The sequence below is a fragment of the Urocitellus parryii genome, chromosome X (assembly GCF_045843805.1).
Source record: "Urocitellus parryii isolate mUroPar1 chromosome X, mUroPar1.hap1, whole genome shotgun sequence".
NCBI classification, from domain to species: Eukaryota; Metazoa; Chordata; class Mammalia; order Rodentia; family Sciuridae; genus Urocitellus; species Urocitellus parryii.
The window spans coordinates 87,076,792-87,095,331 of record NC_135547.1 but is presented as its reverse complement, the minus strand read 5'-3'; the positions used below and the strand labels follow the sequence as shown (position 1 = coordinate 87,095,331).

Sequence of the window (18,540 nt, the reverse complement as noted above, 5' to 3'; positions counted from 1 at the left end):
CAAAAAAAAACAATAGCTGTTTTCTTTAGAAGCAGGGGATGAAAATCAAGGTAATAGTATTTGGAGAAGAGAATAAGTAAAACCTCTTTCTAATAGACCAAATTCCTATACTGGTGGGTGACCAAAGACTTAAGTGTACTCAGCTGAGTCACCTCTTTGGCACTTCATGTGGGGGCAAAGGACATGCCGATCTGAGGTTTTTATATATATATATATATATATATATATATATATATATATATATATATATCTCCAAGAAAGGCAAGTAATATCAGCAAGGGCTTTTCTCTGGCCTCATGTTTTCGTTTGTCCTAAATCATGTCAACCATGTAACCCTATGGAAGTAGCTTGTCTTAGAACTAGGATATGAAGGATATTGTAGGGGTCTGGGATATTGCCAAGGACAAAGATCAAAGTTTCCCACAACCCACTGAGACAATAGTGAGATCTTATCAGCTTGAAAGTCTGAGTTTTGAGGATCTTAGTCAAACAGGGATCAGCAGAAGAGCCACTACCTGGGTGGCAGGCACTTACCTGCTGGGCCAGCTTTGCAGCTGCTGCAGCCAAACCTGTCTCAATGGAAGCGACTCGGGTCCCCTCACGTACAGGACGGTCCTGCTTGGGTAGAGTTGGGGTCACACGGGCTGCAAGGGAAATAGGAGAAGGTGTCACTCTCTGAGACATTTATCTGCATGTCAATTATTTTCTCCACCTTCAACTTCCCCAAAAGTAGTTTCACTGGCCTTCCTGCTTCCAGCTTTTCACAAAGCCAGGTTTTGCTTCCTATAAGGTAAGTAGATAATTTACAAATACTCAAAGCATACACTGATAATAGAATAAAAGTTCACCTACCTGATTGGGTATTTAAGGTTGTCCATGTTTATTGCTCCTGGCCTCCCTTCCTCCCTACCCTTATTTATTTAAATGTCTTTAGTTGTTGATGGGCCTTTATCTTATTCATTTACTTATATGCAGTGCTGAGAATCAAACCCAGTGCCTCATACATGCTAGGCAAGTGCTCTACCACTGAGCCACAATCCCAGCCCCCTGCCTATCCTTATTTCCACACCCACTGTTATGGTTTGAATGTGCCCTCCAAAACTCCTGTAGAAATTTATTTGTCACTATAATGGTATTAGGAGGTAGAACTTTTTTTCGGGGGGGGGGGGAGATACTACCAGGGGTTGTACTCAAGGACACTCAACCACTGAGCCATATCCCCACCCCTATTTTGTATTTTATTTAGAGAAAGGGTCTCACTGAGGTGCTTAGTGCCTCACCATTGCTGAGGCTGGCTTTGAACTAGCCTCCCAAGCCGCTGGGATTATAGGCATGGGCCACCATGCCTAGCTAGGAGGTAAAACTTTTAAGAGCTAATTAGGTCATGGTAGCACCACCCTCATGAATGGATTAAAGCTGTTATTGTGGAAGCAAGTTAATTATAAAAGGGGAATTTTAGCTCGCTTATATTTGCTCGCTCTCTCATTATGTGATGCCTTCTGCTATTGCATGATGTAGCACAAAGCCCTCACCAGATGCCAGTATCATGCTCTTGGACATCCAAAGAAGCATGAGTCAAATTAACTCTCATTGTTTAGAATTTACCCAGTCTGTGATATTCTGGTATAGCTTAAGAAAATGGACTAAGACATCTATATTCTCAGCTTCTCCAGACAGACAGCTTCCTTATTATACCTCACTGTATGTACAGCTCATCCTCTCTCCCTGTGCCTTTATCCTCATCACCCACACTCCTAGAGTATGCTCTTCCATACTGCCTAGTCAAAACTTACCCACCCTTTAAAGATATATTGAAAACAATACCTATGCAAACATTTAGAACTTCTCTGGTTCCATTTATCTTTTCTTCATTTGAACTTCTGATCTGTACAAGTCACTTGATACATAACACATACCACCTTGTCTGATATTGTTGATGTGTGCTTTTTTGTCTATGAACAAGGCCATAACTATTTTTTTAAATGTTTTTTAGTTGTTGATAGACCTTTATTTTATTTATTTATCTATTTATTTATTTAGCGGTGCTGAGAATTGAACCCAGTGCCTCACACATGCTAGGCAAGCACTCTACCACTGAGCTACAACCCCAGCCCAAGGGCATAACTCTTACAAAATGCTTTTATGTAGCACCTTTAACACATTAAATCAAAAATAGTTATTTATCCCATCTTTTCGATAGAAAGAATATTACAAAATAACCAAACAGGTTATTTTGATGAGGAGGGGCAGCTCTTCTTTAAAGAAAAAATGCCAGCTAATAAATGTAGAAGAAATAACAATTAGAAAAATCACAAGTTTGCAAGCCCTGATGAAACTATGGATTCTAGAGAATTGCATATTCACATACTACCAAATTATTAATTCATAGACAACTTGCCAGTCTCAAGAACAAAACCTAACTTTAAAATGGTGCTATCAGGGGACCATTACCTTAGTCTACTTAGCACAATTAACTATGTACTAACTTAGTGTTACTAGTAGTGAGAAAACACAATATCATATGCCTCTTGATGTGATGCAACAGGAAATTCAAAGGTCCACCTGGAAAGTTGCTAAGGTGTTAAAATAATGCAAGTCATTCATATTACTTCCAGTGTTTAAGAAACATAGGGACAGAAGAAAAAATTAAATATTACCTTGAGAAAAGAAGCAAACATTCTGCATATCAAATAACTGGCTTAATCTTTTTAAAAAGACAATGTCACATGGAAGCAAACAGACAAATCTAGAAGGCAAGATGAACTACAGGGTCATTATACCATTTCTACAACAAAAATAGGATAAAACAAAAAGGGAATGTTAGATTTTTTTAAAATATGGAATGATTCACAAATTTGCACATCATCCTTGTGTAGAGACCATGCTAATCTTCTGTGTATTATTCCAATTCTAGTGTTATGTGCTGATGAAGTGAACATTGTTATGGATTTGTTTATCAAGGTACTGGAGATTGAAACCAAGGGCACTTGACCACTAAGCCACATCTCCAGCTCTTTTTAGCATTTTATTTAGAGACAGGGTCTTAACTGAGTTGCTTAGTACCTCACTTTTGCCAAGGCTGGCTTTGAACTTGCAATCCTCCTGCCTCAGCCTCCTAAGCAAGCCACTGGGATTACAGATATGCACCACCATGCCCTATTCTTCAGTTCTTTTTATTTTTTATTTTATTTTGAGACAGGGTCTTGATAAGTTGCTTAGGGCCTCACTAAGTTGCTGAGGCTAGCCTCAAACTTGCAATCATCCTGCCTCAGCCCCCCCCCTAGTGACTGCAATTACAGGCATGTGCCATCATGCCCAGCTATCACAGAAAGAGACTTGAAAGGCAAGACAGCCAAATGCCATGTGGACCCTATTTAGATCCTGATTTAAACAGATTCATTGTAGTACTTTTGTTTGGTTAAACAATTTAGGAAATTTGATTATTGGCTTAGTGTTGAGAGCCACAGCCGAAGGGGCCCCAGCAAACTTCCAGCTGCCAGCTGATGATTGGCTCACAGCGGCCCCAGCAACTTCTAGCTGCCATCTGATTGGCTCCTCTGTGGTGATGCTCATTGGGCTGTTTCCCTGCCCTTGCAGACCACGGAGCTGCTCATTAGGGGACTTTTTTGGCTCCACCCACGCGACCCAGCCAATCGGCCTCAAGAGCAGGAGGAGGGGGGAGGTTGAGAGGCTTGTGGGAAGCTGGTGGTGGCAGTTGGGCTCTGAAGGTTTTTCCTGAGGAGCTGTTTTGTTTGGCATGTGTGGTTCTAAAAATAAAGTTTGCTTCTTTTGACAAGTGGCTCCTGAATTGTGCCCAGCCAGACTGCGGCAGCTTAGAATTAGATGAACATCAAAGAATTACTGAATAACCATTAATTTTGATATGTATAATGGAATTATTGTTATATGAGAAAATGTCCCTATTTCTAGAAATGCATACTGAAATACATGGTGAGAAATGGTGTGTCATAATATCTAGTGCCTGAAAATAAAGATGACTGGGGGGACTGGGATTGTAGCTCAGTGTCAGAGTGCTTGCCTAGCACGTGTAAGGCACTGGGTTTGATCCTCAGCACCACATAAAAATAAATAAAATAAAGGTATTGTGTCCATCTACAACTAAAACAATATTTTTTTAAAAGGGCTGGGAATGTGGCTCAGTGGTCAAGTGCTCCTGGGTTCAATCCCTGGCATTAAAAAAAATTGTTGGTCTGCAGTTGTAGCTCAGTGGTAGAGTGCTTGCCCAGCAAGTATGAGGTACTGGTTCAATCCTCAGCACCACATATAATTAAATAAATTAAATAAAGGTATTGTGTCCATCTACAACTAATTTGTGTTTAAATTGTCACAAAGAGCTTTATCAGAACTCTAGAAATTAACCAAAGGCTTTCAGAAACTTAGGAGAGCATTTACTCAAGACAAATAGCTGAATCTCAGAACAGGGAGTTTTATGGCATTTTTACTTGAACTAGACACATTCACCTTCCCCTAGCTCAGTGGTATCCTTGAAAAATAACACTCCACATTCCCAGTAGCAAGCAGAAAAGAGTTAGAGCTTTCTTTCAAAGCTTAGTACTAAAAGCCTCTCCCCTAGGAGGAATTCATGAAAATGTTTAAAGGCAAGTACTTAATGTCACAGCTACTTAAGGTGATGCATAATAGTTGTGACAAACAGATTAATCCAAAGGCTTAAAAGGAAGCTGAGGAATGAGATGATCATAGGAAATGTGAAAAGCTCTCACATACTTTGGGGAATCTACAAGGTCACATGCATGTACAGAGGCTCTGTGAAAGACCTGAAAGGGTCCTAAGCATGCACCCCTGGCTGATTCTGAGGCTCTGCACAAGCAGAAAGTGAAAGCTAAAGGAGAGTTATAAAGTGGCTGGCTGAGTGTTGAGTGCTGCCCCAACATGCACACAGAGGCCCTTGGCAACACTGGAAGATTCACTAATCCCCGGCATTTAAGGAAATCTGTCAAAACATTAGATGACCAGAAAGCTACCTGAGTAGAGATTTACTCACAAATAGAATACAAACTTTATAGGATTAGTTCAAAAAAGTCACTAAACAAGTTACACTGGCAATAAGCAAAAACAAAATAAACCCTGGGGAGCAAAGTAAGGAGAATCCAGAGCTGCCACCATATTTAAAATATCTCATTATTAACAAAATTATAAGAAATACAATGCAAAAGGAAAACTAAGGCATACATAAGAAAAAACAAAAAACAAAAGATACTGTGTCTGTCTCCCTAAACAAAGTTGGGCTTACTAGATAAAGACTTAAAATCAGCTATTGTAAATTATTTTGGAGGCTAAAGAAGACCATGTCTAAACAACTACAAGAAAGGCTAGGCATGATGGCACATACCTGTAATCCTACCATCAAGTTTATCAACACATACACATAGGAGTCTCAGAAGTTCAGAGAGAAATGGAGTACAAAGACTACTTGACGAAATAATGTCTGAGGACTGGGGGTGTAGTTCAGTGTTAGTGCACCTGCTTAGCATACACAAGGCCCTGAGATGTTTGATCCCCAGTACTACACACACACACACACACACACACACACACACACACACATATACACACAAAACTATAAACATGTATGAACTTAACAACTGAGCCTCAAAATCCAAAGTAAAGGGAGAAATAGATGGGCTGGGGTTGTGGCTCAGAGGTAGAGTGCTCGAGTAGCATGTATGAGGCATTGGGTTTGATCCTCAGCACCACATAAAGTAAAATAAAGATGTTGTGTCCACCTATAACTAAAGAAATTTTTTTTAAAGGGAGAAATAGATATTTCAAGAATAACGGCTAGAGAATTCAATACCTCATTTTTAATAGCGAAGAGAACAATTAGAATATTAGTGAAGAACTACAGATATCATTATGTTTGGAATTTCACTACAAAGGCCTCAAAAAAAAAAAGCAAAGCAAATGTAGCAAAATGTTCATTATTAACTTTGGGTGATATGTGTTTTATATTTTCATGGCATTAACCTGTCTAATTTTCTATGTTTTCATAACAAAAATATATTTAAAAATGAAAAAAAATTATTATTAATTCTTGTGCTTTAACAACATTAATTTGATTATTGTAGCACTTCAAAATATCTACACTTGAATTTTTTTTTCTTTTTATGGTACTAGGAATTGAACCCAGGGCTTCATTCATGCTAGGTAAATGCTTTACTACTGAGCTATATCCCCAGTCAGTGTAATTTAAATATCTAAAAAGGCTAATTTCTTTTCAACTTTTCTATCCTAAAATTCTTTAAGCTAATTATGTTTACTTTTTAAAAAATTATTATTTTTTTAAAATATTTTTTAGTTGTAGTTAGACATAATACCTGTATTTCACTTATTTATTTTTATGTGGTGCTGAAGATCAAACCAGGGTCTCGCACGTGTGATGTGAGCGCTCTACCACTGAGCCACAACCCCAGCCCCTTAAAAATTATTTTTAGAGTAAGTTCTCCACAAAATTTGATTATAAAGAATAGTGTCAAAGGTACAAATTAATTTGAAAGGAAATAACACTCAGTTTTGGTAACCAGACACATGGTATACCTCTATTGATTAAGGCCTTTTTTTATGTTCATCAGTGAAGTTTTGAAGTTTTTCTTCTCATAGGTTCCACATGTGTCTTCTTAAGGTTATTCTTGGGTATTTTATATAATTGTTGCTATTGTCAAAAAGGTCTTTTTTCTCTTAGTACATTATGATTATTACTGATATGCAGAAATTCATGGTTTGTGGCTATCTAGTTTATATCTAGGGATTGCCCAATTTACTGAATTCTCTTATTAATTCTAAGTTTTTAATTCTCTTGCATTTTCTAATATACAAAATGCCATATTTCTGTTTTCTACTTATATTTATTATACAATCATACAAATTCTTTCACTTGTCAAATATTTACTAAACATCACCCTTTTGCTAGTACTATGCAAGGTGCTCCAGTGAAAACAATGGACAAAAATGAACAGGATTCCCATTCTGGGATCCCCATATCATCATGACATTTTCTCTTAATTTATTACACAGTCCTTATTTCTGCTTTATTCCTAATTATACTGGCTAGAACTTCAAAATCAATGCTAAATAACAGAAGGGCTAATGGACATACGTCTTATTCCTGATTTTCAGTGAAAATATCTTTGGTAGAATACTGAAATCTTTTTAGACTTGCTTTGAAAATGTGATAATGTTTTAACTAGAGAAATATATACAAATATGTGTGTACATTTACATAAATTTTTAATATAATGTAGGAGATTCAAGGATCCAAAAGTCCATGGACATCAACTAAAGCAGATCTACCCTAGGGACTAAACACTAAGGATGCTTGACAGGTTCCTGTTACTCATATGCAAGCACTCTTCCTGACATTTTCAATGCCTGCAAGGATTTCATAAACAGGCATTTTTACAAATGGCTGGTGGGAAGGTAAATTGTCCCAACCTCTTGGGAAAGTAATTTGCTTGTATGTATCAAGAGCTTTTAAAATGTTTACATTAAGAAACTGCATTGGCAAATGTAAAAGGAAACAGCCACTCTTGTGCACTGCTTGTGGGAATGTAAATAATTTCTAAGATGCATTATTGAGAAAAATAAAAAACTAATAGAGTATATAAGTAAATGTTATGGGTTAGATGTGGTGTCCCCTAAAAGCTCACGTGTGAGACAATACAAGAAAGTTTGGAGGAAAAATGATTGAGTTGCATCCTTAACCCAATAAGTGAATTAATCCCTGATGGGATTAACTGAGTGGAAATTGAAGTGGTAGGGTGTAGCTGCAGGAAGTGGGAATCGGGCCTTGGTTTTAGGATATATATTTTGTATCTGGAGAGTGGAGTCTCTCTCTGCTTTCTGATCATCATGTGAGCTGTTTCTCTCTGCCACACTCTTCTGCCATGTTGTTCTGCCTCATTTCAAGACCCCAGGAATGGAGCCTGCTGTCTGTGGATTGAGACATCTGAAACCATGAGCCCTCAAATAAAATTTTCCTCCTCTACAGTTTTTCTGGTCAGGTCTTTTAGTCACATTAGCAAAATAGCTTAATAAAACAGTAAATTTCCAATTGCATAAAAAGAGGAGAAATGACAATATATACATGTATTTGGACATGCAGAAATTATCTCTGAAAGGAAAATAAGAATCAATTGGAAAAGAGGTGGGAGGGAGACTTTCCACCATTCATTCTCATATAGTTTGACCTTTCTAAAATTTCATGGGGATCCATCCTAAGCAAGTTGCCAGATATACATTTATATATAAAGATGCTCACCTCAAATGTTGTCTCTAATTATGATAAACAATAGCTTAAATGCCTCCAGATTAAAGAAATTAGGTATATCCATAAAATAGGCATTTGCAGCCATTAAAATATTATTTATAAACAATGGCACAGGGACATATTTAACATATATTAATTTAATAGGTCAAATATATGCATTGATTTTCAATTTTATACTCATTTCTAGTAAATATGGACTATTAATCACAAGAAAATGTATATGTTAACAAGCTTTATAATATAAATAAAAATGAATGATTTATAGAAGGCTGGGGGTTGGAGAAATACTAAGGGCACAACAGAAGTTGATTAAAGAAGAACTAGTGGTATAAATTCTATCATCTTGAGTTTTAGAGGTATATACCAGGAAAATAAAAACTATGAGGTTGCTTTTCAGGCACATAATTGAAGATGGGGAAAGCAGAAACAGAAGAACATTGCTTTTCATCCTGAACTCCTCCATAGTATTTTATTTGCTATACATTACCTTTAATTAAAAAAGACAAAAAATAAATAGAGTAGGATATACAATTGCATATACAGTGTTATTTCAACCATAATAACAAGGGTTGTCTCTGGGTAGCAAACTCATGGGTGGTTTCTTCTTTATAATTTCCTCTATCTTTGGTATTTTCCACATTTTCTATTACACTAATGTGAAAATTTTACTTTGACAGGAGATATAAAACTACAAACTACAGAAGAAAATAAAATAAGAAAATGGGTCTTTTTTTTAATTTGCCAATTGACTAAGAGAACACTTCGCAAAAATGTCCTGCTGTCCTACTCCTCCAACCCCAAGCAAACACCAAAAAAGTCAAATAAGGCTTGCTGGGACTAAAAGGGCCCTTATTTCCTGAGAACCACAGATACTGAGATTCCAGCATCCTCAATGGCACACTGCTACAGAAATGGCCCTCAGTTTCTCACGCTTCTGTGTGTGTGTGTGTGTGTGTGTGTGTGTGTGTGTATCCTTTTGCAATGTGACTTTGGAGCTCCCCTTTTGAGAGGTGTAATCTACTTCTCCAGCCCTGAAATCGAGGTTTGGCCATATAATTTGTTTTGGCCAATGGGACCAAGAAACAAGTAGAGGCTTGAAAAGTGCTTATACATTGGGGCTTGTCCTTTCTTGCTGCTGGAAACCCTTTTGCCACCTTATGAAAGCTTGGGATAGCCTCTTGATGGACGAAAGACAATAAGAAAAAAGGCTCTAGTTATCCAAGTTAGGTACCAGACACTGAGGAACATCTTTTTATACCACCAGTCAAACTGCCTCAGAATGAAAGAACAACTTAACCAACCTACAGAATCATTCTGAAAAATGGTCCATTACTGTTGTTTTAAGCCACTAAGTTTTGGGTTGTTTATTAAGCAGCAAAGGCTCATTGATATATCCTCCAATGTAAAAACAAGCCAACCAATGAAATAGAGAAAATTATTTGATCACCCTCTAATTTCTATATTCAACTCAATAACGATTCTATCATACTCAGGGATGGCTTCTCAAAAGATAAGTCTTGAACTTTGTAGAGCTCAACAGTCAGCATAATTTACCTCCTTGACTACAAAATTACCAGAGGGCGAGGATGATGATATCAGAATGTTCTCTGAAGCCCTAGTCTGCTTGGTAGAATCTGTTCAAGGTCCTCCTCCTTTCTCCTCAAGTCATAAAATAAGTAAGCTGCATGTCTCATTATTTCTGGTTTTGCTGAACTGATTATATAACTGTTTAATTACTGACCATTTTATCTCCAGCATCTAACAATCTGTCTGGACATAACAAATGCTTGTTGAATAAACAAATGAGTGTCTGAACTGGACCTTTTTTTTTTTTGGTACCAGGGATTGAGCCCAGGGGCACTTAACCACTGAACAACATCTCCAGCGTTTTTAATTTTGAGACAGTTTTCACTTAAGTTGCTTAGGGCCTCACTATATTGTTGAAGTTGGCCTTGACTTGGGATCCTCCTGTCTCAGCCTCCTGAGTTGCTGGGATTAAAGGCATGTGCAACCATGCCCAGCTTGAACTGGGTCTTATTGAATTAAATATTGAATTAACTATCCCTTCTACTTCCAGTCTATTTCCCCCCTGACCATACCTACAAAATTAAAGGTACAAAATACTGGATCACCTTTAGGACTCCATGGGGCATCATCTGAATTCTTCTTTTTCTTGGGTCGAGATTTCAGAGCAGGGTCATCATCATCAGATTCCAGGGAAGGGTAGACTGTAGGGAGAGGGGAAAGCAGGGTAAACTGAGATCTTATCCAAAAGAGTGAGACAGAATACATACTCCAGTTCTTCCTACTGCACTATAAGTGTATCCTTTTCTTAATCCACATTTGACTGCAAGCCTCTGAGTGTGATTCATGCCTTCTCTACCTCTGCACCCTTGCTACAAAAGTCCTGCCACATTCACCTAATTTTGATTAATTTACCCAACATCCATATGGTGAGTAATTTCATGAGTTACTTTACTCACCTTTTAAAAACCCCAGTTCTAGATTCACCTCTTATAAGATGACTTCCCTCACATTCCTAATCTGATTCAGGTGCCTCCCTCTCAGATCTCCTCAGTATCTTGTGCTTGATTCTACTGGAATTGCTATACAGTATTTAGGAACTTACTATTAAATCTATTACTCCTAAATTATCGTGAGGGCACTGATAAATATATATATATATTTTACTTGATTTCCTATTAAGGGAGCCTAAAACAATGCAGAATAGATGCTCAGTGTTTGCTAAATGAATAGAAAAATTAACAGTAAACAATAAATATACAAATCAGGAACAAAAAGACCATGTGGACTGAGAATCACTGGAATGGAATGTTCTGAATGACAAAACACACATACAAGTATCACATCTAACAGAAACATACAAATATATAGTTTATCATATTTTTCTCACAACCCACATGCAACAGACATAAGATTTAGTGATAATATGGTCTAAAGTATCCTACTGGTAAGGTCAAATTCAGATGTTTCTGTTAAGCCTAAAAGAAAAGCAAAGGATAAGAGTGAAAACTTTCTAATGACTTCTGTGCTACCAGAGAATGAACCCCAGGGTGCTCTGTCTGTTATTAAGCTACATCCCCAGCCCTTTATGTTTTTTAAGATAGCATCTCACTATATTGCCCAAGCTTGCCTTAAATTTGCACTCATACTGCATCAGCCTCCTGAGTATCTGGGACCATAGGTGTTCACCGACATGCCTGGCTGGCCAATGATTTTTTCTTTTTCTTTTCTTTTTTGGTAATGGGGAATTGAATCCAGGGGTGCTTAACCACTGAGCCATATCCTCAGCCCTTTTTTTGTATTTTATTTAGAGACACAGTCTCACTGAGTTACTCAGGGCCTTGCTAAGTTGCTGGGGTTGGCTTTAAAGTCAAAATCCTCCTGTCTCAGAATCCTGAGCCACTGGGATTACAGGTATATGCCACCATGCCTGGCTTGGCTAATGATTTTTGACATGGGTGCAGAGACCACACCAGATAGACAAGAAATAAGACATTTTTTAAAAACCCTAAAATCTGTGGTTATTTAGTCATTATATACCTTGCCTTCAAGAAATGATAAAGAGGTATTTAAGGCTGAAATGAAAGGATAATAGAGAGTAACTTGAAGCTAAAACAACCCCCATAAAAGTAAATATAAAAGGATTATAGTATTTGTGGCTTCTAAATCCTCTTTCTGGTTTGAAACCCAGTATTAAAAAAATATATAAATAAATCCTCTTTTTTGTTTCCTAAGTGATTTAGAAGATAAATGTGTAAAATAATTATCTATAAATCTGTGTCAATAGGAATACAATGCATGCAGAAGTAATTTGGGATCAAAAAACACTAGGGAGGAGGTAGAGGTATATAGGAGCCAAGTTGTTTTTTTTTTTTAATTACTTTTTAGTTGTTGATGGACCTTTATTTTTTATTTATATGGTGCTGAGAATCGAACCCAGTGCCTCACACATGCTAGGCAAGCACTCTGCCACTGAGCTACAACCTCAGCCCCTAGGAGCCAAGTTTTTGTAGGCTATGGAACTAGACTGTTAAATGTAAGGATGTTAATTTTAATTCCCAGAGTAATTACTATGAAAAAAAAAGGAAATGAGTGAATCAAATCAGTACACTACAAAAAAAGCAATTAAGCATAAAAAAGAGATAAAAGAAGACTGAGAAACCAAAAAGTTATAAGACATATAGAAGACAAATCATGGCTAGGTGAGACAGCAGAGATCTGTATAGTCAGGATGCTAAATCAAGAGGAGTGCTTAAGCTCAAAAGTTTGAGGCCAGCCTGGGCAACAGAGTGAGACCTCATCTCTAAAACAACAGCAACAACAAAAACAAAACAAAAAAATAGTAAAATAGCAAAAATTATTCCTTATTGGTAATCACTTTAAATGCAAACAAATTAAAGTCATCAATCCAAAGGGAGAGATTGGGAGAATGAAGTGAAAATATGATCCAATAGTATATCATTTGCAAGATCTGAAACAAACAACTAAGATGAAAGCAAAATGCTGTAAAAACACACTCCACGCAAATAGCAACCAAAAAGAAAGCTGTGGTGACTATGCTAACACCAGGCAAATTACACTGCAAGTTGAAAACTGTTACAGGATGCAAAGAAGAGAATTACATAATCTGGCCAATCCAAGAACATGTAACAATCAAATGCACACAGGAGTGCGCACACACAAACACACCCCTAATGAGTGAATCTCAAAATATATGAAACACTGACACAACTGAAGGAAAACAGCAATTCTACAAGAATAGCTGGAGATTTAAATGTTCCATTTTTGATTCTATATAAAACACGCAGAGAGAAGATAAATAAGGGAATAAAAGACTTGAAAACACTCTAAACCAATTAGACCTTATGGACAAGTATAGAACACTCCACACAAAAAGAACAGGAAACACATTTTTCTCAAGTGTACAGGAAACATTCTCCAGAACATACTACATATTAGGTCACAAAATTAGTCTTATTGTGTTTTAAGAAACCAAAATCAGGACTGGAGTTGTGTCGCTCAGTGGTGGAGCACTTGCCTTGCACATGGGAGGCAATGGGTTTGATCCCCAGCACCACATAAAAATAAATAAAAGAAAGGTATAAGATATTACATCCATCTACAACTAAAAATATTTTTAACAAACAAAAAGAAGCTAAAATTATACAAAATATTTTTTCAAACTGCAATGGAATGAAACTGAAAATCAATTACAGAAGGATAAGTGGAAAATGTTTTAAAAAAACAGGTAGAAATTAAATAACACTCTCTAAAATAGCCAAAGAAGAAATCAAAAGTGCGAGTATGAAAAATTATAAGATGGATAAAAAACACAACATACCAAAACCTACGGGATACAGCAAAAGTTTATAGCTGAAAATGCCTTCATGTAAAAACATGAAAGATCTTAAATCAATAGCCTAACTTCCATAATATTCCTTCAAAAAGCTAAGAAAAAGAAGACCAAACTAAACCCAAGCTAGAGAGAAATAATAAAGATGAGAAATAAATAAAATAGACTAGAAAAGCAATAGAATCAAGAAAACCAAGTTAACTCAATAAAACTGGCAAGTACTTATAGCTAAACTAATCAATAAAAAAGGAGAGAAGACACAAAGACTCAAGCCATTAATGAATCTTAAAGGCATTATGCTGAGTAAAAATGCCAGTCTCAAAATATCATACAACACAATTCCATTTATAAGACTTTCTGGCAAAGGCAAAACTATAATGATAAAGAGCAGATCAGGGACTGCCAGAGGTTTGGAGTAGAGGGAGGATATGACTTCAAAGTGGAAGTAACATAAGAGAGTATAGGGGGTGATCAAAGGGTTCTACATCCTCACTGTGGTAGTTACAAGTATCTAAACATGTGTATACCAAAAAAGCCAATTTTACTTCATTTTAATTAAAAACATAAAATTTTAAAACCCTTCATCAAAAGGCAGACTGAAAATAAATGACCCGTGCTTTTAACTCAAGATGTTAAAAAAGAACACTGATAAAAGCAACAAAAAATCAGACATAAAGAAAATAGTAAACAACATCAACCATTAGAAAGGATCAATAAAACAAAAAACTAGTCTTTAAGAAGAACATTAGGGCTGGGGTTGTGGCTCAGTGGTGGAGTGCTCACCTAGCACGAATGAGGCACTGGGTTCGATCCTTAGCACCACATTAAAAAAATAAATAAATAAAGACATTGTGTCGACCTAAAACTAAAAAATAAATATTAAAAAAAGAACATTAATTGGGCTAGGGTTGTAGCTCAGTGGTAGAGCGCTTGCCTCACATATGTGAGGCACTGGGTTCAATCCTCAGCATCACATAAAAATAAAGATATTGTTGGGCTGGGGATGTGGCTCACGTGGTAGCGTGCTCGCCTGGCATGCGTGCAACCTGGGTTCGATCCTCAGCACCACATACAAACAAAGATGTTGTGTCTGCCAAAAAAACTAAAAAATAAATATTAAAATTCTCTCTCTCTCTTTAAAAAAAAATAAAGATATTGTGTCCAGAGTGTAATGCATTCCACTATTGTCATGTATATAAAAAATAAATTTAAAAAACTATTGTGTCCAACTACAGCTAAAAAAAATTTTAAAAAGAACATTAATCAAGTAAACTAGACAAACTATAATTAAAAACCATGACCAAGCATAGCAAATCTCAAGAAGAAAATGTAGATTCCAAATTAGTATTCACTATATTAATAAACAAAAAAATGTCTTTTTATCAAAACATGCCAAAAAACTGTTTGGTGAAACCTAATACTACCTAATCTTAAACAAAATCACTCAAATAAAAGAGACTTCCCTAAACTTTATGAGTATAGTCTGAGAAACATTGGCAGTATCCCCTTTAAAGTCAGAAACACCACAAGGATGCCCACTATTATCATGATGACTCAACATTATAATAAAACTAGGGACTGAACTGTGTCCCCTCCGAAATTCATATGTTGAAGCCATAACCCCCAGTACCTCAGAATGTGAATGTATTTGGAGATACCTTTAAAGAGGTATAAAAGTTAAAATAAGGCTGTTAGTATACCCTCTAATCCCATCTGGCTGTTATCTTACAAGAAGACAGTAGGCTACACAGATATCAGGGGCCTGTGTACACAGAGGGAAAACCTCATGACAAGGCAAAAAGAAGGGGGCCATCTGTAAGCCTAGGAGAAACACCTCTGGACAAACCAACCGTGCTGGCACTTGATCTTGAACTTTCAGCATCTAGAACTGTGACGAAAAAAAATGTTGTTTAAGCCACACACAGTTTGTGTTTTTTCTTTTTTGGGGCACATCTACCAAACTAATACAGGATGCATAGGTCACCTACCTCAAAAGAAGTCAAATCAATTACCTGAAAAATTAGAACAACTAATGAGTATAGTAAGGGAGTAGAATACAGGATCAATATGGAAAAATCACCTCTTTTCCTCCATATTAGCAAATAGCCAATTAGAAAGAAAAAAAAAAAAACACATGAAAAGATGTCATTTTTAGTAGGAACCAAAATAAAATACTTAGGAATAAACTGAAGAAATAAACAAAAAAAAAGATATATACAAGAACACTTAAATAAATGGAGAGACAGACCACACTTAATGACAGGAAGAGAAGAGGGCCTATTAATAGTTCATTGTTCATACCCAAAAGGTATGAGTAATGATGTCAATGCTGTTGAGAAGTTGCACTGGTTCAAAAGCAATTTTCCCTGGCATATTGTTTTTAGTCAGTTAGTGGTATTTTTTCCCCTTACAACTACAGAGAAATCCTTAGCAATATATGAAGACATACAAACAAAAGCTAAAAATCCCCACCAGAGCAAGACCAAGTGGTAACTCTGTTTTAAACCGAATTAGGTTCTGGTGGGATAAGAAGCTTGCTGACAGAGCATACAAAGTTGCAAAAATATCATCCCCCTGTGTTTAAAAAGGAGAGAGAGAGAGAGAGAGAGAGAGAGAGAGAGAGAGAGAGAGAGAGAGAGAGAGAGAGAGAGGGGAGGGGGAGGGAGGGAGGGACGGACGGACGGACTAGGAATATAGGTCAGTGGTAGAGATTGCCTAGCATGCACAAGGCCCTGGGGTTTAATTCCCAGCACAAAAAAGAAAGAAAGAAAGACTGATAAAGACAAGGCCCTGGATCCAATTTTAATTTGATGAAGTTGACACCTACTTTAATCAAATGTTTTCAGGAATTCACATCTGGGCCAGCTACCTGGGAAGCTGAGGCAGGAGGATTGCAAGTTTGAGACCAGCACTGAGACCCTATTTCAAAATTTAAAAAAAAAAATGGAGGAAGGTGGCTGGGAATGCAACACAGTGGTAAAATGCCCCTAGGTTCAGTTCCAAGAACCTTAAAAAAAATCCACATCTGGAAGTAAAAAACTAGAGTCCATGCTTTAAGGCTATAGATGATCTGCTGACTGTGATGCTGGGTGTAAATGCCAATGGACTCTAATTGGGCAAGGATTATTATTAGAAATGCCGTTATCTGGGCCAGTGTTTGGGCTTTAAATTCATATAATATTTTGAGGGATTTACCTTAACTTATTTCCCCCTTTTTTTGTAGGGGGTGGGGGGACTGGGGGATTGAATCCAGGAGTGCTTTACCACTGAGCTACATCCCCAGCCCTTTTTATTTTTTTATTTTGACACAGGGCCTCTCTAAGTTGCTTAGGGTCTTGCTAAATTGCTGAGGCTAGCCTTGAACATCCAATCCTTCTGTCAGCCTCCTGTGTTGCTAGAATTACAAGCATATGCCACCACATCTTGCCCCTAACTTATTTTTCTTATAATCCCTGTGTTTTTTAAGTACTTTTTAGTTGTAGATGGACAAAATACCTTTATTTATTTACCTTTATGTGGTGCTGAGGATTGAACCCAGTGCCTCACCCATGCTACGCAAATGCTCTACCACTGAGCCACAACCCCAGCCCCAATCCCTACATTTTTGTTCATAAATATTCAGGACATGAGATTTTTCAGGAATGTATACATCCCATTAGAGCAGAAAGGACTCTGGTGAAAGATGTCTGTCTTCATAAATTCATTTACACATTCCATGCAAACCTAATTTAAAGATCCTAAAAGGATTGTTCATGGAATTTGATGATGAGCTGATTTCTAAAAATTCATCTATAATAGAACAAAGCTCATTAACAGTCAAAAAATTCTGGAAATATTAAAAAAAAAAAAACCTAAGGAGATCTCTCTTTAACTGCTTTTGCCATGTAGCTGGACAAAGTAGGGGAAAAGAGAAACAGAAGCTGAGTGAACTGTTTGTTCTTCTGAGGACTGGTTAAACCAGGTCCAGATATCTTAGTTGTACTTTGATGCAACTGGCTGTTGAAGGTAGGGTGGGCCAGGGGAACTTAGCATGTCTCTAAGACCAATTATACTTTAGCCTATAGATAATGGGCTTGCTGAGCATCTGTACTCTCAGGTCCAAAGCAAGTTCTGCAGAGCAGGTTTGCTTCACCAGAAACTAAGACCTACAGTAACTAAACTATATTGTATTGCCACTGGACTAGATAGATTAATTTTATGGAACAGAATAATAATAATATCTAACATACTGTGCTTATGATGTCTTGGGCAATGTCATATAATATTATAATATATATATATATATATATATATATATATATTTATTTTCATTCCTCACAACAACCTACAAAGTAGGTACTATTAAAGTACTATTACCACAAAAGGCTAAGAAGTTAGCTTACTTTCCTAAACTCACATAGCTATCAAGGCACAGAACTGGAACTAGAATAGAAAATTAAATACACACATATATGAGAAATCAGTTTATGACAAAAGTGGACTTTAAATCATGGGGCTAATGATGAGCTAGTTAACGATGCAGTGGGGGGAGATAAATAAATATTCACGTGAAACAAAATTAAGCTAAGTCTTACCTTCCACAATGCACAAAGCTTAACTTCAGATAAAGAAATAAAAGCTTTAACTCCTACACAAGTTTTAGGTAAAAATATAAAAAGGGCTTCTTAATGAAAACACAAATATAAACACTATAAAAATAGCACAGTGTGTTAGAATCTTCTACATGCTAAAAATATTATACATAAAATTAAAATATAATAGACTGAAATATTTTTCTGTAATTTAAAGAGTTGAGAAAGAGCATTCTGGGGGAAGAACCAGCCTGTACAATGGTTCTGACACAGTGGCTGGTTGACAG

General features: G+C 36.7%; 1 protein-coding gene and 1 non-coding gene across 3 annotated transcripts in view; both read right to left on the bottom strand.

Annotated features, from left to right (window-relative positions):
- Positions 1–18,540, bottom strand: part of Phf8 (PHD finger protein 8) — a 151,369-nt gene that overhangs the window by 68,914 nt on the left and 63,915 nt on the right. For both annotated transcript variants that reach the window (XM_026407417.1, XM_077793830.1), the window contains 2 exons: positions 10,438–10,533; positions 535–644 (listed from right to left, as the gene is read on the bottom strand). In XM_026407417.1, the coding sequence (XP_026263202.1) occupies positions 535–644; positions 10,438–10,533 (206 nt within the window). The remainder of the gene's footprint in view (positions 1–534; positions 645–10,437; positions 10,534–18,540) is intronic.
- On the bottom strand, positions 2,832–2,938 carry LOC113195795 (U6 spliceosomal RNA). The gene has a single exon (XR_003302465.1). It is a non-coding gene; the product is annotated as a U6 spliceosomal RNA (small nuclear RNA).